The sequence below is a fragment of the Hydractinia symbiolongicarpus genome, chromosome 15 (assembly GCF_029227915.1).
Source record: "Hydractinia symbiolongicarpus strain clone_291-10 chromosome 15, HSymV2.1, whole genome shotgun sequence".
Classification (NCBI taxonomy): domain Eukaryota; kingdom Metazoa; phylum Cnidaria; class Hydrozoa; order Anthoathecata; family Hydractiniidae; genus Hydractinia; species Hydractinia symbiolongicarpus.
This window is the reverse complement of record NC_079889.1, coordinates 1,467,220-1,489,215: the sequence shown is the minus strand read 5'-3', so window position 1 is coordinate 1,489,215 and position 21,996 is coordinate 1,467,220. Positions and strand designations below refer to the sequence as shown.

At 33.0% G+C, this 21,996-nt stretch overlaps 2 protein-coding genes across 4 annotated transcripts; both read right to left on the bottom strand.

Annotated features, from left to right (window-relative positions):
• Positions 1–191: 191 nt before the first annotated feature.
• On the bottom strand, positions 192–8,211 carry LOC130628814 (uncharacterized). 2 transcript variants are annotated; one of them, XM_057441827.1, is made up of 2 exons: positions 8,139–8,211; positions 192–1,237 (listed from the first exon to the last, which is right to left on the bottom strand). In XM_057441827.1, exons 1-2 carry the CDS (start codon positions 8,182–8,184, stop codon positions 771–773), a joined length of 513 nt encoding a protein of 170 aa, XP_057297810.1. In that variant the 5' UTR covers positions 8,185–8,211; the 3' UTR covers positions 192–770. The 2 variants fall into 2 exon arrangements, with proteins under 2 accessions (XP_057297810.1, XP_057297811.1); XM_057441828.1 differs by lacking the exon at positions 8,139–8,211 and adding an exon at positions 1,676–1,898 and having other exon boundaries at positions 193–1,237.
• On the bottom strand, positions 3,260–21,637 carry LOC130628813 (uncharacterized). Of its 2 annotated transcripts, XM_057441826.1 has the most exons (10): positions 21,484–21,637; positions 19,871–19,960; positions 18,589–18,643; positions 17,525–17,670; positions 16,202–16,238; positions 15,439–15,531; positions 13,173–13,262; positions 8,654–8,770; positions 8,495–8,573; positions 3,260–4,096 (listed from the first exon to the last, which is right to left on the bottom strand). In XM_057441826.1, exons 1-9 carry the CDS (start codon positions 21,523–21,525, stop codon positions 8,503–8,505), a joined length of 741 nt encoding a protein of 246 aa, XP_057297809.1. In that variant the 5' UTR covers positions 21,526–21,637; the 3' UTR covers positions 3,260–4,096; positions 8,495–8,502. The 2 variants fall into 2 exon arrangements, with proteins under 2 accessions (XP_057297809.1, XP_057297808.1); XM_057441825.1 differs by lacking the exon at positions 3,260–4,096 and having other exon boundaries at positions 8,035–8,573.
• Between the last annotated feature and the right edge of the window lie 359 nt (positions 21,638–21,996).

Sequence of the window (21,996 nt, the reverse complement as noted above, 5' to 3'; positions counted from 1 at the left end):
TTAATAACAGCTCTCATTTAAGATTTGTGCCAACTTAATTTAGTGGTAGGGGCCTTGAAACGAGAATTTATATCACGTGATCGTCATACCGTATTTCCTCTAATAAGCGCCGCGGCGCTTATTTAATTTTTGTGCGTAAATTTAAAGTTTACATCGCACTTGAAAACAAATTGATTTTATATAAAATGGCTTGGAAAGTTGTCTAGGAATCTTTTTATTTTTTTAAAAACCGTTTATTGATTCTCAAGAATTTGGACTTGAAGTTCCACTAATTATGCGAAATTATGACATGGAGGAGTGTAGAACTTTTGGGGGAAATTCCATCCTAAAGGCAGGCTATTATTTCAGCAGTATATAAACAAAAAACCTTTCGATTGTAATCTGCCTTTGAATCAATACATATTGTGTCTTGGTAAAAACGTCGGCTATATATATTTATATATTTCTCTGATCTATTAAGTTTTTATATTCTTATTCCTATTATTATAATCTAAAAAATAGCTACATTCTTTCTTAAAATAAAATGTTTTAAAATCTAAAGTACTTTGCTCTCAATTGAGTTCCACTGCTTATAAAATATTAATCAAAAATATGAAATGGAGAAGGTGTGGTACTGGTTAGGAAAATCCATGACGTATTGTATCCATAAGGTGCTCCAAATATTCATCTCGTACTACGTTTCATCTTCTTTGTAAATATTTGATGTGTTTTTATTCAACTTGTGAATAGGCATTGAAAGAAAGTACAAAAAGTAATAGCTTGTTGAAGTTTCATATTCCCGCGCTTGAATCTAGGCTCGTTGCGTCATTGCCTTCAATTTGTGTCTCATCAACCCAACGTTCAATAAAGGATTTCACACTTTCAGTGGTTGGTTGACCAAGTAATTTCAAATTATCTGGCGTCAGGTCTTTTACTGGCAAACTTGGAAGCACTCTTTTCGTGAATTCTCTTTCCCTTACGTCATTTGCTTTATCAATGCGAGTTGATGTTTCAAAAACAGATACGTCAGAAGATTGTTGATCAGAATTGAGTGAATACTCGATAGTGTTGATGTGGTTGTTTTTTACAAATTTTTTAGCACTTTTAGTCGCTGCAGTATGAATATCATCTTCGTGGTTGGTTAAAAGATAAGGAGACGTGCACCTGTAGTTGAATTCACCATCTGTCCATGCCTTTATATGATACATAATATGCCCTGTCGTCAACTTACCAGAACACGAAACAGTAACTCTCTTACCTAAATGTGCAAAACATTAAAGTAATTTACCTAAAAACTGATGCTTCTCTACGGCATAATCTTCCTATTGGAAAAAATTTAGACTGAAATGTCTATGGGAATAGACAGGTAAAGGTGCTAACCATGGTCATTCCTATTATGGCTATTCTATGTTTTTATGTTGTATTGTACTAAACATATGTCGTCTTTAAAAACCAATGCCTTCACCAGAATAGCTAATTTCTAATTTTAATCATATTATGTAAAAAAAACAAGAAATATTTTCAAATGTTGGCAACAAAGGAGTTCTAGGTTATTGTAGGGTTTGTCTAAGTAAGGTAGAAATTGTGTTTCTTGGGTCTAAGAGGTCTGTAATATTCCATTATGATATGAGATTCATTACGAAAATAAAGATGCTGTATTTGTAATTTTTGGCTTCCCATAAAAAAGAATATTTACCTTTCTTCCAATATGACTTCATTGTGAGTTGGAGATCAGCCGAACTCAAGGTAATTGCTAAACTAACCGGACACAACTAGTTTGTGAACATTTGCTCAAATATTTCTTATTTTCTATAGCTACTTGTATTCACGTGTACAGAGTTTTCATGAATGTTCTTATTTTTAGCTAAATATTATATTTTTTATTTATATACATGACATTAAAATTTGATTAGATGTTTTGAAACTGAAAATAACTTTCTTTAAGTTTTAACGTCACTTGAAAATGAATAATTACTAAAGAAAGATGTAATATTTATAAACCGTTAGCTTTCGTTTAGCAAACACGAGGTTACTAAAACCACACTGACCAAATAACGTCACTAATTATACGTATCCCAAGGATTGCTTGGTATCTTCTTATGATGTTGCATACATTGATAAATATTCATGCAAAGTATTTTACAACTAATAAATACAACTTGCGCATGCGCCCCGTAGATATTAAATTGCTCTTCTACAAAGTGCTTTTTTATCATATGATGAATATCATATGAAGTATTGATTGCAAAGAGAAAACTGGTTTATGTGCAGAAATAATACGAAGATGGCTCCTAAGAAGGCCCAAGAAAAAGAAAAACCACACTCTCCCTTTCATTCCATGTTTTTCTTTTTCGTTTTCGCAAATGAACTCCTGGTTATTTAATAAATAGGGAAAGTATAAGACTTAATTTATTATTGTTATTCAAAATACTGTTGATTAGTCTATGATGAATTACGATCGAGCAACTCCAAAGATTTTGCAATGCGTTGAAGATCTGTAATAATTAGAGGTTTGATAAAACTGCTGCACCTTGTTTTTACACATACGCGCGTTTTAAATTAAAAAAGAAAGTATTTCAGCATAGAATTCATACTGTTCACATTATGAAACATTGCGCTATGAAAACCTATCCAATATGCAGCGTAACATCTTTTTGAATAGTTGCGTCATGTTAGCTATCCGTTATAAAAATGATGCTGCAAAGCAGATTCGATAGTGTGAACAGAAGGCCCATCCGATATGATTTTTATAACGGCGTAAAAGCTATCCGGTATAATGTGAACATGGTCTTAGAACTACTACTCTCACAACCAAATAGTTTTTATTCTAAACGGAAACTGTGCCTTGCCTTGATACTGAATATATAGTAAGATTAATTTGTCAGAAATGAATTTGAGGGTGGGAGCTTGTTGGAAGGGTGGGCAGAAGAATGGGACTTGATAACTTAACATTTTTTTTATATATCACAAAGCACTACCGTTTTGACATTATTCAATATATTGAAAGAAAAATTTAAATCCAATATATTAAAAAACAGAAAACTACTCTTTAAAAAGTTTAAAACGTTTTTTGAATTTCATATTGTTGGACAAAATAGTTGAACGCCAGCAGCTAGGACAAAACATTTACAGGACTTCTTGTAATAATAGGACAAGAGCCATACGTTTTTGTTACAAAATATATTTTGTCTTGTTCGAATGAGTCTCTAGTTGGTAGATACCTTTGGACAACTTATTGTCTGTTAATTAGAGGGGTACGTTAATCAAAAATGGCCAAAATTTCACAGGATTTCTAGAAGCTATTGACCACGAACAATAAAAACTTGAAAAACGTGAAACAGAGATCTTATGGACACCAAAGAGCAGTGGGAAATGCAGTACAATGATAATGCAACAACTCCCATGAAAAATAAACGTTTGAATTAAAGCATTTTGTTTTCCTAGCTACTACTAATAAAAAAAATTCTGCAGTAAAGTTCGTTTAGTGCAACAGAAACCTGTCTGGTGCTAGCTAGAGTATTCCCTAATTGCTGTTCGCTGATTACGTGGTCTGTTAATAGGATTTAACCATGATTTTGCCATTGCAATCACTTTCTGTCCGTTGATTAGATAGATGCATCCACTTCCCAGAGTGTCCGTAAATTAGACAGTCGATGTATTTAATTTCTATAAGCTTCTTTTTCGTTTATTCTGCTGACGTAAACATCTTTGATCCATGTTTTAATGGATTTGTGAACGCTTTCATTTGTAACATTGGCTAGCATTTGCAAGTTTTCAAAAGTTAGTCTTGGAATATAACCTTTCGGTGCTGGTATAAACGTTTCTCCTTTGTTTACCTTTGCTCGTTTTGGTTTGTCATTTGTTTGAAGAGAACTTTCATAAGATTCTAAAGAATCTCTACATCTCGGCTGTAACTTCATATTTGATGTCATGGGTAGACGTCCAGGTTGTGTGCTCGAATTTTCGTATTCGATATCATATTTTATTAGTTCTTGGTTAGTCAGCATGTAAGGTTTGATTGACTCGTAACTGTACCCTCCACTTTTCCACGTTTTAAAATGGTAGATTATGCAGCCGCTACTTGACTTACCATTTTTGTTAATTGATATTTCTTTACCTAATCATGAAAAAATAATGGCGAATGCAAAAGTGGCTTTGGGAATCCAGTAAGTTGTTTGTCGTTTTTCTCTCTCAAGGTGAAAAAATAAAATTTCACGGGAATTATTTTTTGCGATTTCGCGAATGAGAAATAAGCTATTTCCAAATATGGCGAAAATTTCATTTCCTGAATAATTATAGTTCGCGAACTAATGTCTTCTAACGGTCAAAGCTTATCTTTTTTTCTCTCTTTTCTCGAATTCGTCCAAACAAATATTTTTAATGATTTAAGCAAACGATTAGATAACTCAATCTCGCGAGTTTATTTGGTTGCTTCACACAATAGAGCTCAATGATATGCACAGTTAAACCCAAAAAAATATTGAAATTCGCGAAAACCAAATTTTGCGAATAAAGAAAAAAAAATTGCGAGAACAAAAAATCGCGAATTGCATCTGTGAAATATCTCTCTCAGTCAAAATTTAATATTTTAAAGGCGAGTTGATATACACAATGGCAATAAAGAGCATCGTTAGTGGTTATTTACTGACGAATTTACCTAAAAAACAAAAAAATATAGGGTCGTAAGAAATTAAACAGTAAAGAGAGACTTGATATAATAATTGTAAGTAAAGTAAGATATCTACTTCAAGTACAAAATACCTTTCTTCCAAAAACTCATCATATTTTCTCCCTTTTTTTACAAGAAGTTTTTACAGCAGTTGGTGTATTAACAGATACTATTTTTTTACTATGATTAAAGTATTCTTTTTGTTTCGAAACTAGAAAATTAATTTTTAAATTTTCAAAGCACAAAGTGTAAAAAAACATTAAACTTTCACATTAAATATGTATCGATTATTTAAAGCGGCATTTCTTAAATCGACGTTGTATCGAAATACATATTTTTTCATTTAGAAAATCCGACACTCGTTACCACTATGTGTTTTTGCAACTACAGTGGAATCTCTCTATCTCGAACTACTTCCTATCTCAAACTAAAGTCTCGGTCCCTTTGTGGTCCGCCTAAGGTAATTTCCTTTCTTTATCTCGAACTTTCTCTATCTCGAACAAATTTTTTGGTCCCCTGCGAGTTCGAGATAGACAATATCCACTGTAAAATTAATTTTTTATGAACTTTCATGAATCCATACTATTTAATTTTATGGACTTTAAGTAGCTTAATTTTTCAAAAAAAATGAAACGTTTGAAATCAACTATAACTAATTCCTATATTGTGGGCTTGTTACAGATAAAAAGTCGAAATGCGGATTCGAAATTTTAATCCCGTATTTAGTAAACTTCACCAGAAATACTTTCTTTGATAAACCAAAAGATACAAATCTTTTATGAAATAATCGAATAGAAATTTCTTTGATCTTCACAAAGCTTACAAAAATTTTGCATTGTTTAAACCTGCTACCACCTGGTACAAAGAACATATCGAAAGCCTTAGGGTGTTCCTAATTCAAACAATATAATCAATCACTCGAACACGCAGACATGTTTCTTATCAATGCTCTAAGTAGATATACAGAAAAAATGGCACCAAATCTTGCCACAATTGACCTTGTTCTAAAATAGATTTGATATTTAGTCATTCTCGATCCCAAATCTCTTTGAGATCGGTCTTATCTCAAATTGATCCTAACAATGCAATGTGTAGCTTTCAAAGCAGGTTAAACTATGGCATAATGTCATTGATCCATTTTTCGTACAATTCAGCAAAAATTGAAAAAATATGATGCATTCAACCAACCTCGAACTAAGACCGTCGCGTTTCCAGCATAATAAAGAGACACAGAGCTCTGAAAACGAGGTTGGCATGAAACAACTATTTCGCAGGATTCAATATAGCACGTATGTAATTTAAACGCGAATCATGCAAAAAGTATTTTCATTTACTTAAAGTGCAAAAACTTTCGCTAATTACCCATATCGCGTGAAGAGCAGAAAATTTCACTAACATAGACTTTCGCTAAAGTCAAATCATGAAAATAGATAATTATAACTCTGACAACATTTTTGCGAAATTATTTTTTCTCGCGTAAATAAACTTTTGCGCATTAATTCTTTGGGAATTTTACGGCACTTAAAGTAGCTTGATATTTTCAAAAAAATGGAGCGTTTATTATCAAATATAAGTAATAACCATTTCGCGGATTTGTTTGACAAAGTCAAGATGCCGATCTGAAATATTTATCCAACAATTAGTAGCTAAACGATTCCCGAATTTTCTTTGATGAACCACAAAATATTAACCTTTTATTTATTTATTTGATCTAAAATTATTCGACATCCCGTGAAAAACCTCACGGGAATATATCCATGTGTCACGAAAATTAAAAGTATTTACCCTTCGCTACTCGCAGCTACCATCTTTATTACAATTGTAAATCCAACCACGCGTTCGATATAGCAGTGCGGGTGGGTTGTGTTTTTCAAAAAATGCTTTCTTGCTACTTCACTTTAAATAAATCCTGGTAATATCCAATCCAAGGATATGAGTCAACCAGAATTCTGTTTAGTTCGGAAAATAAGTTTCCGCAAAAGTTACACAAGTAAACTTGAGTAAGAAAATAATTGTGTATTACCTTAGCCACAACGAAACACTAAACACAGGCTAAGACTTTCTACTTATCTACCTTAGGAAAAATTTCCGCGAGAACTAATTTTCGCAAAAAGAAATTTTGAAAATAAAATTTAATTTTCGCGAAGTCCTGATATTTTGCGAGAACTAATTTTCGATTTTAAGAGCTTTCGTTTTTAAGAGCTCTCAGACAAACAATAAAGACCACTGAAGTTGAAATTCATATTTATATAATATATAGTTCTAGGTGAATCAAAAATATCTGACATTTTTTGTTAGTTTATTCCTAGCTGGTTTAGCTAGCTACAAAACAGCAATTTGTCTACTTTCACTCGTTAGGTAGTCATGGTTAGCTATACAGTTATAAAAATTGCCCAGAATTAGCAGCTTAGTTAAATGTGAGACTAATTGACATTGACATGAAGAGAAAAGAATAATTCGGACTAGGATCAAAAGATACGAATAAAGCATGTTGGTTAGGCTAGCGTGCTTAATGCACAAAATCCTAATGTGATAAAATACCAATTTTAACTCTTACAAACATTTAAATCAATTAATCCTATAAATACAAAGTGATGAGAAGACAAAAATATTAAGAAGAGACAATCACCTTGACACCACAACTTTCAAAATGACCATTGTAATGGTGGCTCTCATTGTAATTTGTGCCTTCGTTAGCATGTCAAGGACGTAAAAAGCTTGCTGATGAAAATCGGACTTTATGACTGCTTTCTACGCATGAAAGATCGTAACAAAGTCGTTGAAAATACATCGCATTTGTTGTTTGTGCATAAAAAATTCGTGTGTTCGTAGCACGAATTTTTTCTCTCCCACATAGAGAAACGGGTATTTTTAATATAGAGTAGAAGAGGCAAGAAAACATTAAAAATTAGTAAATTTTTTTAGCGGAAATTTGGGTTTAGAAAGTAACAATTAAAAATTAAAGAAAAAAAAATCTGCTGATACCATCTTCTTCGCTTTTAATGTTTTAGCTTTCGCATAATCCAACGTACTAATAAAGCGAAAATACCTCGCACAAAATTATTGCCTCGCGCAGCTCTTGTGCGCAGTGGTCATAGCTGATCCAAAACTCCATCAAATTAAGATATATTATATATTTTATTACCTCCATGGTTATAATACTTTCTGAGTTTTCATATTTATCTCGCTTTCTCTCATTACTGCTGCTTACATTAGGAAAGATTTGTTCTTTAATTCCAAGGAACTTAATAGCGCTGTTTCACAAGTGAGGACATAACAAAAAGCTACGCCCCATATAGGTCCTGTTTTGTGCTATAGGGGTACATAATAGAAAAACTGCAAATACTATAAAAAAATTTGCAAAAGATTTTAAATAAAAATAATAAGAAATGAAATGATTTTTTTTTCTTTCTTTCTTTCTTCCTTGTGCATAAAAACATTTCGGTGAACACCAAGATAGGTTAAAAAATTATAAGATAAGTTACCTTACCCGTACTGATTTTCGCACGTACTTGTTTCGATACACAAAAATTCATTATTACGCCAAATTGAGCACAGAAATTACCCAAAAAACCCTATGTAAACAACACAAAAATATCTACATATTGCGTGAAAGCCAGTATTTTACTAATAATCTTATTCTGTGAGGACAAAACGTCTTTCTCCACGCGAAAATTAGTAAGAATAAGTTTTACTGTTAATTGCAAACAATATAAGTTTATACTTTTGCAACTCTAAAAAATGTCAAGAGACAAAACCTTGTAAACTTTGAATAGAATGTTGTTTCTTAAGTGTAATACTCTAAAAAACAAGACATGCTCAGAAACAACAACAACAACAACAAACTTCTCTCGTTACAGTCCGTCCATTCTGGCTTCGCCAAGTTGTGATGGTCCGCATTTTACATTCCATGGCAAAGCTACGTCTAAACAGTAAAAGAAAGTTCAATACAATATTTGCAAGTCTCTTTAAGTGGAAATTATTTTATCAATACTAGCTGCCTACCGATTTTCTTAGGATACGCCAATCCGAGGTTTTTCATGATTTCAACAAATTCATCCTCTGATTTTGTAAGTCTTGGATTAAACTTGCATTCTTCATGAACTGTGGTTACTGAATGACCTGGAAAGAACATCGTTTTTTAGAGTTTTAAGTTCACGCATTTGCAGAAAAGCGCGCGATAATTAATCGCGCGAATAATAATGATTTCTCCCTAAACCAAGACTAAATGCAATTACCACGCTTAGATTTCATGGCACTCAACCGGTACTACTTTAAGTGAAGAAACTTCCGTTTGTGGTATTAAAAGCCCAAAGAATTAAAGTCAGGCGTCATTTACAAATATAAGTGCAGTGGCTGCAACGCCACCTATAATAAAAGGTTCTTAAGGTTCGGGCAAGCAAGCACCTCGGAGTGTCTCCCTTAACAGGTAAGAAATCAACTTCATCTAATTGTACGGCAATTAAAGATCATCTTAAAGCCTGTCACACCACATCATCTCTTGACGATTTTAGTATACTCTCTAGTGGTAACAACCGGTATTTGCTAGAGATTAAAGAGAGTTTGTTCATAATGCGGGATAGTCCCTAGTTGAATAACAACATTAGATCTGCTCCATTGTATTTATACAATTAGTATTTCATTTGTAACCGTGGTTACTGTTAAACTTGTATAAATTTAGAAAAACTTTGTACGTTTTTGATTGCTTGAAATTGGGTGTGTGAAACACCCGAAACGTCGCAAATAAGTTTTTTGTTGCCAGGATATTAAAAGATTTTGAAACATAAAATTTAGTAAATCGACGCTGATAAAAAATTCCACCTGCATTTTCGCGAATCAACAAAACTAAACCCTATAAATATTGAAGGAATTAACCTCAAAACGTATTTTTTTATTATTATCAAGAAAAAATTTAAAACTAAAATAGATCACGGTCAGTCCTTCTACTATTTTAAAAATTTTTTAAACACTTGTATATGTATAAGAATGTATAAAACTGCATAAAAAAGGATCCATTTTTTTTTCTTTGACATTCACGAGATGAATGAAAAAAATATCATTTCGCGTTCATAAACATCATAAAAGCCTGCCTCTCTGCGAAAGCTGTACACAATGAACAAACATTTTGTAATCGTCCCGAATGTAAATGAAGAACAACATAAATGGGCGAAAATTCACACGAAGTATTTGGAGACACAACTAGCTATTAAAATAAAATAGGCAAACACTATAATCACGGACAAGATATAATAAAATAACACGGCTCATTTCGAATTTAGAAGCCACAAGTAATTACATTGGTTGTTTCTATATTAAAGTCGCGTATTGTGAACTTGTAACATTTCCTTTGTGAACGTTTCCAGCGAACTTAGGACTTCACAACTTAGGTTATTTGGTTAAATCCAAATTCTTGAAACAAGCTGCTAATTGTTGCTGGCGTCAAAAAGACTATTTCTCCCGAATTACGGGTCGCGGCGGCGTATTTATTTTGTTTTGCGGGTGGTTTAAGAAAGTCACTAGCGAAATCCACACGTTCTCTACCTGGCTTACGTGTGCGCAAAGGTTGCGACTAGTAGTGGCCATATCACGCTTTTGTCCGTCTTTAAAAATATGGCCGCCCATATTCCATTAATTTTATCCATTATTGTAGATCAAAATTCTTCATACATATACATCTAGTATATAAACTACCTTAAGTGGATAAAATTTCGCGTGAATTAAATTTTGCGGTTTTCGCTAAAAAATGTGAAATTAAAGCCACCGAAATTACATTTTTGAAAAACTTTTGAGTTCTTTTAACGTAAACAAATGTTACCAGAACCGCCACATAATACCAGGACGGAGATGACGAAAATGATGAGGATGAGGAAGAAATCAATGAAAACAAGGGAAAAGACAGAAATAATTTTGATTTTATCAAAGTGTTAAATATTACATAAATTGTTGTTTTGAGAAGATAAAGTAGAGCATTAAATTATGATTTAAATTTACCCTTCTTTGCTTGCCCACGATATTAAATCCAAGTGAAATTTCCAGTGAGGGCTTATCCACGAAATTAAATCCATGCAAATTCGAAAATTTCGGTCGACCCCGAAATTAAATCCAAGCAAAATTTCCAGGGAGGGCTTAACCGCGGAATTAAATACACACGAAATTTTATCCCCTTAACGTACTTTTGAATGAGTGGAGAGAAAAGCAGTCTAACTTTAAGACTAAATTTCGGTTTAGGGTAAAACGAGCGAAGATCGTAAAAATGCGCTAGTCACAGTTTCTGCGATGTGAAGCGCAAAAAATCGCAAAAATACGCCATACTGACATCATTAAGAATTATTTAACTGAAAATTTAAAATCTCAAGCCGTTTGTGAATATTAACAAGTTCAAAGTACATGTCTAATATTGAAAGAGCGTAAATAATTGCTTGGGGGTGTGATCTTCGAAGTTTGACCTAAATTCCAATAATCTGCACAATGTCAGACGACGTTCGTCCTGTTCTGACAATCTATTCCAGAGAATAAAAACGCATTGTAACTTCTGCTTTCCCGTTAAAGGAATCAGCGGGTTAACAAGCAGGTTAAAAACAACGTCAGCTATGGACGTGAGTGAATGCATTACTCGCCAACTTCACCATGACAACACGTTATTTGTTTTACTCGCCAGGGAGTTGAAAACAAAACCTAAGTTGTAGAAATCAGCGGATAAAAACGACACACGCAGGGTAAAAACAAAACGTCAGCAATTGACGTGAGTGAAAGCATTACTCGCCAAATTCTCCATGACAACGCATCATCTGTTTTACTCACCAGGGAGTTGAAATCAAAACCCAACTACCACAACAAAAGTTTCGAGTTAATTTTGAAGCAATACTTTAGAAGAAAGCATATCACCTGGTTTCTATATACTAACTTTATGAATATGTAACTTTAATTTTTTTAAGCGTTGAGTATTTTGAATGCAACCCATATCGCTTGTTAGCTTCTTATGGTACAATTTATAAGAGAAAATCTCAACTGTCAAATCAAAAATTGAGCAACCATTTATCGTTAACACAAAATTGTGAAAGAGTTTACTAAATTTGTTTATTTTATAGCCAGTAGCAAAAATCTTTAACGATACTTAGTTTACAATTTTATGAGTATGGCAGTTCCATATTTACATTAACGAATGAATAGTTTTGTTAAGTGAGCCAATATTTCAACAAAACATACAATGAAAATTTCGCAGGTTTCTCATTGCATGTAGAAACCATGTCTAACAAATTTTTTAATTGCTGTAACTTCAAATCGTTAACGTTTTTTGAAGTTCTATTTTGTAAATAAAATTGTAAGTGTTGACATGGAAATCGCGAGGGTGACAGAAGAAAATCGCAGGGCTGCACAAGTGTTGTCGCAAGACAATACCGCAAGGAAACAGCATGAGTCGCAACAAAACGCGAGTCAAATCACACCGAAACGCGCAAAAACTATGGCGCGTATTGAAACTATAAACCGATTAGCTAGACCGAAATATAGAATACACGTAGCACAAGAAGCGAAAGAACATGATAGAAAGAAAACAAGAAGTCAAGAAGAAATCACAGAAATTGCCATACGGCTACACGAAAATACAAAAGGTAAACGAGTCAAAAACACGCACAGGAACACAGTAACAATAACCAGACAAAATGTAGATACAGATCAGGTATCAGAACGATTGGTTAAACCAATCAAAAGAAAGGATCAAGAAAAATATAGTCGGGGAACTGCGAAACATATAAGTGAACTCGATGACTTCGTAACTCGAATTTCGTCACCTAAAGCACACAGTGGAAAATCAATAAATCGTAAAGTGCAAATCGAAAAAAGATGTTTAAGTGCGAACGATATTAACAACTTGTGTAACAGACTCGCTGACCCAGCTTATACTCGACCGCGTACACCCGACACTCGCCGGTTGCTGGACCGAACTTACTCGCCAGTAAACACGTACGCATGGCAAGGTCTCGGTTTTATTACAACAGATTCAACGCTACCAATTATTTGAGAATATTTTTATGACACTTTGGAATTGTAGATTTGTAGTAGAAATAACATTTCATTAAGACTTTGGAGGAAATTCCACCAAGCCAAGATTTACTTGATTTTATTTCTTTCGCAAATGGACTGAAAAAATATGGAGGGGTCATAAAACACAAGTTTCTTCAAAACTTATTAACTTGGTTGTAACTGGATAATTTGTATAAGCAAAACCAGATTTGGCAGATTTGGTATGACTTTCTTCTGTCATAGGAAAATAAGAATTAAATGATTTCATTGGTTGTCAAGAAGCAAGAACGTTACCATTTTCAAAAACAAAAAGGTTAATGGTTACCATTTTCAAAAACAAGAAGGTTACCATTTTTAAAAACAAAATGGTTACCATTTTCAAAAACAAGAAGGTTACCATTTTCAAAAACAAAAAGGTTACTATTTTCAAAAACAAAATGGTTACCATTTTCATTGATGTTTTGATTTTGTTGTAGTTTTCCTTTAAAATTAGCAGACATACCTTTGTAATCGTGAGCAGGAAACAACAAGAAATCATCCGGCAGTGATAACAACTTTGAATGAACTGATTGGTATAGTGTGCGAGGATTACCTAAAAAACAAGGCAGATATTTTTTAAAAAACAAAGTAGATATATTTTAAACGTGGCATATAAATCAATATCTGTTAGGTACAGTTGTTTTTCTGTGCTTTTAACAACCCCAATTGCAGAAACTTCCGCGTGCAGAAACTTTTGGATTCTAGGTGGCCTTGCGAAAATTTAAAAAGACAAAAAAACTACTTCCCTCGATAGGAGGAAGTTAATGTTCGCCAAAAACAATTTGTGGTTAAAAATGGTGTATTTTAATTCTAGTTTTAATTTTATGCTTTGATAACAAAAAGGACGGCTTGAGGTCCAAATTTCCAATTCACCAAACTTTCTGTCGGTGAAAGAGTCTGCACTAATTAGATACTATCGCACATAATTTAATGGTTTCTTCGAAAAATAATAGATTAGTTGTATCAGCTGCTGGTAGAGCATGTATCAGTGAAGGTTACGAATAACTTTGTAAACTACTTCTAAACTTGCAGAAAATAAAACCTTGCAATGGTTTCACATTTATTAGTTCTTGTTGTGTCCGCAAGAGCTGCGTCCCGTAACGGAATCACGAAATTTTTATAATGCGCACCAACACCAAATGCGATATATTTTTGTCCACTTTGTTGCAACGGGTTAATTTAAAGGACGGGCGACCCCGTGGATTTTTCCAAGGGCTAACGACTATTATATTATATTAGCCCTATTTCTTATATACCTAAGCGAGTAAAAAATAACGAATTATTGCTAGGTGACGAAAATTTATGATCGACGAATATTTTTAGCCCACGAGTATTTGTCATCGTCCAATATTGACATCCTACTTCTGTCTGTCTGTCACAGGCAAAGTGGATGTGTTCATTTTCCTTTGATGTGGCCGAAAATACATGTCGCAATTGTTAATCGAAAAATATGAATGTAACGACACCAACAAACTTGATTTAAAGTCAAAAGCTTAAACTTAAACTAATTAAGCCATTACAATGCAGGTCTAACTTAAATGCCAAATAACTTAGAAAAAAGATGGTGACGTCAGTCATTTTTCACTGCATTGGTGACAACCTGGGACTAAATTGGGTAAGTTTCCCAAATTTAGATCTCCGAATCCGTTTCGGAACGTCATAAAAATATTTATCTGGGACCCAAATGCGACCAATTTCTTAAGGCTGGGTCAACCTATCCGTTTTGGAACAGAAGGGTTGATAAAGTCATCAAAAAATACTTTATCTCTTCAAAAGCATATGATCCTATACATTTTTTTAATAAGCTTCCCAAGCTCCATGCAATGACAGTAACTTTCAAACAAATTTCTAAAACAATTTTTGTACATTGGCGGGTGTTTGCTGACGTCATCAATTTTTTTAACCCCGAAATCTCCCTAACCGTTCGGCAAAATCACATCATCCTATACATTATTTTGATCAGTTTGAAGCTTTATACAAGAGAGGCGACGGGTAAGCATTTTTATTTTACATGCACTGCTGCCGTCATTAAAATTTCTTATACAACCCGATTTTTTTTTCACTGTTCTTCGGGCCTTATTGGCTAGTTTATCTATTTCTATTATCTGACTTATCTAAATTTATTTTTTTATTAAATTCAAAAATTGTGATATTTTGCATAAAATACGCCAAAAGACCAAATTTTAAAAATGGGTTATAGAATCTTGTATTGAAAAGTCACCTTGAATGACATCGAAATGGTGAGCAACATGGAAGAAGAAAATCCCGCAGTTAAAGCAAACGTTGATGACGAACAAACGTCAAATAGAGCAAAGAAAGAGTTGGGTTGTGTTAAAAAAATTAAAGAACTAACATAACATTTAAAAATATATTTGGTTGGTTAAAAATGAAGACACATTTTTTGCTAGATGACGAAAACTTTCACCACCAAATTTATGACCGACACATTTTTTCTTACACATAAAAAAAATGTTAAAAAAATATTCGCACATGCTTAAATACTGAAGCTTTACATTAAAAAAAAAACACCGCGAAAGTTAAAATTTGCTAAAAAAATAACCCATTGAAGAAACTCAACGTCATGCTAAACATTAGATGTAGTTGAGTTGTTTTGCAACAATGATTTGAATTGAGTGCATATCAAACTAAAAACTTTTTAAGAAAGTGAAACGAAAGACTTTGAATACATAGATTGGGTCCAGCTTTCTGAAAGAATAACTAATATATACCTTCTTGGAAATCTGTTCTTCCACAAGCTCTAATCAACAATGCATCGCCAGTCAATGCAAATCTTTCCTGATGGTGGACATAAGAGAAACAACCTAAACAAAAAATTTAAAACACTGGTTAATACTTAGGTATGTAAATTTTTTTATATTTTTCCTTTTCGTATTATAATACAACAATACGACAGAATTAGGTAGGTTTCCTTTAAAAATTTGCTGTCAATATAAAATTATTAATAAAAGGAAAAATATAGCTTTTATTCAGAATATTTATACAGGATATTGCCACTTCATTGTTGGAAACACTGTTATCAATGTGGGCCCTGTGTTCGGATTTATACATTAAGTATACACCGGCAGTACCTACCCAATTTCCCTCACATGGCATGGGTTGACCCGTAGCTGTGGTGAATACACTTGCTAAACATGCCCGCGCTGTGGACCGAACCACGGACCTTGTGATTACAAAGCGAACTCCATAACCACAAGGCCACGCTACAAAAGAAGCTAAACCATATAATTTCTTAATGATGTACAATTTTCTTTTCGCATAGATTGGTTCAAGTTACAAAGGATCGAAGTCAAAGAATTCTTGTTAGAAAGAGATTATGTGTGTCGTTACAAAACATTATGACGAACTAATCTTATAAAATATTCACGTTAATTCCTGCAAAATCAGGTTAACTTTTGTCTAATATGGTAAAACATGTAAAGTTTTAAATAGAAAAACAGAAACAAAAGAATATTATTTAAAAAATAGATTTACCGTTGGTATGTCCAGGAGTTGATATAGCTTCAATACTCTGTAAATATGGACAGAAAAGAAAACATTTATAAGCACTGTGTGTCATGTTTTATTATTTCTAAACAATTATTTTACATTTTTTAGCCTGTACATATCCTATTTTCAGACCTTTATTTTGACAAATGAGAACACCCCGTTTACAGACCTTTTTTGAAAAAATAAAAATCTTCATATGATATAGTATTTGAGTTAGGGTGGAGTAACGTAAGCCTTGTTACTGTTGTGATGGTGAGGAGGAGTGCACTGGAGATTTTGAGGATAAATGTTTTTTGAAACACAAAATATATCACATAACACATCTTCAAAAGATAACAACAAAGTTTGTTTCGCTACATCAAAACGCGCACCAAAACGCAAACGTATGGAGCCTGAACGACGGCATATTTTCTTCTAAAACCAAGGTATCCGTAGAATTAAAGATGTTATCCTGGTAAGAAGATTGAATTGGCTTAGGTACTAGGAAAGAATGGAGATGGATAATTGGGTAAGGAAGTGCAGAGACTTAATAGTTCCTGGAGCAAAACCCAGAGGCAGACCGAGAAAGACATGGCAGGAGGTTATAAGGACAGACATGATACAGAGGAAGTTGAGTTTAGATCTAACACAGTCTAGATCAGATTGGAAGAGGGCCATTAATATACCCCGTCCAACCCATGTTAGCACGAAAAACGGACGTTAAGCCAAGAATGATGATGATGATGATGATGATGATGATGATGACCATCAAAACGTGATCATATGGAACTTAAACAACGTCGTATTTTGTTAGATATTGATAGTGAGAAAAACCTCTACCAAATTACATTTTGTCTACTTTGCGTGCCTTTCATAGCCTAGATAAGTCTCTCTAATTTTCTAACATTGCCAATTGTAAAAATTGCCACAAGCTTAGTTTACTGCGTTTATTGAATCGTCTCACAATTGTCAACTTCAAATGATTTTTTCTAATAGATTTTGACAGGCAGAAACACGAATTTAGATATATTAATGAATTAACAGGATGTAACTTTGAAAACAAAGAAATAAAAACTGCCTGCAAACTAAAAGTGAGAAATTCCTGTATTAAAGCTAAATTAAGTGATGTGTTTTACTTGAAGTAAGTAATCCAAGAAGCAATAATTTGCTTTGGGATATAGAGCAACCCCACCCTTTTACAACAACACCCCTATTTTTCTCAACAGAACCCTTTTCACTGGGAAATTTTTAAGTTATACAGGATTTGGAAAATAATCTCACAGAATTCTGTTTTCTGAACAGAGGTAACACTTAAAATTTCCAACGTACACTATCTCCATAAGTTATTTTATCTCCATCATCTAATAGAATATCCGCAGCAGCTCCAGCATTTTTACCAATCATACTTTTGCAAGCTGTCATTGTTTTTAAAATTCCACTTCCTGTCACGTGATCGGCATGACAATGCGTATTCACTAAAACAAATCAAATTTCTAGAAACCACAACCTAAAAATTTATTACCCCATGGCGTTTCATGTGTCAACTTAAACTTGCACAATTATAAAAATGGGTATGGTAATAGAAAGTTATAGCCTAAAAGGGTACAAATTATTTGCAAATTTTTACAAATTTCTCTCCAATCCACAAAAAGGAGTTCTGCAAAAAAAATATAAATCGGTCATCTGCAAATAATTCTTTGGCAAAATTTCCCATTTCTTGTGACCTGAAATATTTAATTATACCTATTTTTTTATTTTATTTTTTGTACTTCAATTTTCTGTAGGATCAAAGCCATTGTTTTTTTGCTGCTCCTTTGAAAATAGCAATGTAGGAAAAAGACTAATGCCTACTAAAATTATATATATACTAAATCTTTGGCATCCGCAAAAATTAATACTGAAAACTCATCTGCAAAAAAAAAGTTTTGCAAAAATTCCTTCTGCAATAAATATTTACCTTTAAGCTACTGTCTTCTCTATATGAACTAAAACCAATGCCTGAGGTTAATGTACTAACACGGCTTATGTCACATTGACAAAGTAAGACATTAATTTCTAGATAGCTATATGTAATGCATATTATTTATGAATAAGACATAGATAGTCATCCTAATTCTGACCTAAAAATTAATAACTAATTCACAAAAACCAAATTACAAAATAGTGCTCCATAAATTGAATTTTCAGTGTAATACACATTGCTACACTTTACATCAAAATATCATACATTTAGTTCTACAGCAAGGTAATCAGTTTGGTGAACCTTACACACCCTTTGTTTTAATGCATGGTCACACATTAGCTGTTGGTAATAAAACTATTATATATACACTGAAAGCTGCATATTCAAAGCAAATATCACCCATGATAATAGAAACAACACAAAAACTTACCAGCATATTTCAAAGTGAGATCTAGCTCTTTCAACAATTTTAAATCTCGTTCAACCTACGGTTTTAGTAAGTAAAGTTGTACACAAAAGATAAGATAAAACTAGTTTTAGTATTTATATATTGTGAAAAGACAACCCAAACATCACTATGCATTATACATTTATTATATATAACATTTAAAATTGCATGAGAAGTACTTTTAACTTACATTAACCTAGAAAAAACTAAAACACCTGTCATTTTAATTTTTAATTTTTTATGTCCCAATTTTATCCCCCAAAAAAGCGATAATTATAAACAGTCTACACCATTATTAAACAAAACTCAACTTGTTGATTTGTGACGTCACACTACATAGCTCAAAAAGATATAAGATTGTGGATAAAAATTATAAGTTTTATGTGTATGAAACTTTTTCTTTATTTTTGTGTATAAAAACATCTTTTAAGACAAGTTTTTTCATTTCATCTTCTAGAATTTGCACAATATAAAACATTTAAAAGGCAGAAAGATTGTACACAATGATTCCTAAACAGATGCTTTTTGGTTTTAGCATTTAACAAGTTAGCATTATTTCTTTACCTTTTTTCCAATGTTAAATAAATTTTTCGCAATTATCTTTGCTACAACATTGAAGAACATACGTAAGTTTCTAACATCACTTTGTTTAAACATAATGTAAAAAAGTCATTGAGTTTCTTTGCACAAACAATGTATCAAGCACTTGCTGAAGCTTGAAAGAACAAAATAATTTTTACATTTTCAACAGTGCAAACTTTACACTGGTTTGCTTTGTCACTCAATTCTTCCTTGGTATATTCTGGTTCGTGAGCATAAGAAGCTGTGAACTCTTTACTTAAATGTTCTTAAATACAAATCTTGTTGAGCTATGTACGGCGTGTGATGTCACAAATCAAAATATGTACAAACCAAGTTGGCTTTTGTACGACAACGACAGTGTTTATTGATGTTTATATAATTATCGCTTTTTGGTACCACAATGTGGACAAAAAAGAGGAAGTTTAAATTTTTTAATACCATGTTGTTTAAGTGATATGTAAAAATGTTTTTATTACATAAAAACATATTTTTAGTTTTTTTCATTAATTTTAAAAAAACCCCGGAAAATTCCATAATTTGAATATTAAATTTTAGTTGCAAAAACATTTGAGATTTTTTCCACAACTTTCACATTTTAAAGGTTTATGAGACAAGTGAAGTCCTTTAACTGAGATTTCACAAAGATTCCAACAACAACATTATACTGATAGTAGTAAGCAACCTGAGTATCCACTGGATCCACCAAAATAGCTTCTTTCTTGATCGCACAACCAAGAAGATATGTAAACGTCCATGATTCAGCATCAAATAACTAAAAAGTAAGAGGTAATTGTGTTTTATGTGCAGCCTTAACTTTAGCTTCTTATATAATAATACAGAGTGTTTGTGTCGGTCATAGTGGATATCGTCATTTTTCTTTGATTTCGCTGAAATATTCTTTGAAGCCGCCGAAAAAAGTATGTCTCGGATGTTAAATTTTATGACGTTACAGCGCGACGTCAATAACACTACTTTAATGTCAATATCCTATACTAAATTAATGAATCCATTACATTGCACTTAAAACTTTAAGGCCAAATAACTTGGAAACGAGGTGGTGACATCAATGATTTTTTACCGTGTGGGTAACTAGGGACCACCTAGGACCAATTTGGGTAATTTTCTCAAACCTGGGTCCCCGTTTTGGAATGGACGGGTTGATGACGTCATCAAAAATCATTATAACCTTATCAACTAGTTATATATTTGCACATATTCCTAGTATCTCTAACGAACATGAGATAACGAACATGAGAAAAAATTTACGCAAAATGTGTTTTCGTCAATAACCTTTTATCCTGCAAATTTGCGATTTTGAAATGCTTAGAAGTTTTAAAATACTCATTTAAATACTTTTTTTCAAGGCAACTTTAGTTTTCCCTAAAGTCCTTGCAAAAACCAGTCAGATTGTAGTTGTGTAGCTTAGTAGTTAAAACTCTCACACCTAAAATGAGCATTAAATACTCAGGACTCCCTATATATCCCTCAATATTTCTGAGGCTAGCCATCTAAATCATACATAATTTTCTTTCTTTCTATTTGTCAGTGGGTGGTTAGATTTGTTTATGGGATTTTTAGATTGTAAAGAGTAAATTCATAAAACCATAAAACAATTTTCCCCACCCAATCCTATTTTCAGGACTTTTAATGCTTAATAAGATATAATAATTGGTGGAAAGGAGGACTTGAAGAGAGAGCACAGGTGCCAGGTTTTGAAACCACTAAAAATTGATTCAAACTGGGCTTCGATTGGGCAGATGTAAAAATATTACAATAGAAAATTGAGTTTGGAAGCTTTGTCCATACTCATGCATTGAAATTTTTTTCAGATTTTTTCCGACTTCCCAACCTGGGTTTTTTATGTGAATAAGTTGGTCAGTTGGTCAGACAACCAGCCCATTAAACTCATTTAGCTAACTAGCTCTAGCTACATTTACATTTTCGGTTGTGATTATTTCTCACTTTTTTAAAGCTTTTAGATGTCAATATTTTACATGGCTAGCCTCACAAATATCGAGGGATATACCCTGTTTATTATTTCCAGGAGGGACCATCGCTTAGATGGAGAGTCCTAGAGTATTTAATGCTCATTTTAACTGGTTAGGACAAAAGTCTATAGCTTGTTGCCTAATTCTAGATGATGTTAGGTCACCGTATTTGTACCCTGACTGGTTTATGGCAAATCATAAAGTCCAAAAAAAGAAATACTTGTGCATGCATGGTAAAGCTTTGTCTACGTACTCAATTTTAAAAAAAATACACATGTACAAATAACAAAAATAACGTTCGACTGACCTGTCGAAACACGTGCGTTCGAGATTTTAGCACAGAATTCATCCTTTAAGTGTCCTGGATAGCTGTAAACCACAACCACACAGCTCGCTTTGTTTTAACTTTCGTTTTTGCAGCCCTTTTTGTTTTTGTTTTTCACGCCGCGCTCCATCGCCGATGTTAACCCAGCAAAAAAATTGCTTTTTTAAATTTTTCCCTCAAAAAAGAGCTACTGTATTAATGTGTGATTTTTTCATTTTTTTTATTTCAATAACACCTTTTAGAACGTTATTTAAATAATAAAAGACTTCCACAATTATTAGAGACTTTCCCTATATTAAACCACTGTGTAGAAACCAAACTCTGTTGTGAAGATATTTGCGTTCTCCCATTGCCAACAACTCATGGACGTGATTCTCATCATGTTGATAGAGTTGGTTTCTACTCTAACTGGACAGGAACGGGCCAGTATATGACAGAAGTGAAGCTGGCGAAAAAATGTTCTTAAAGTGAAAAGCAGCCTGAAGTAATGGAACA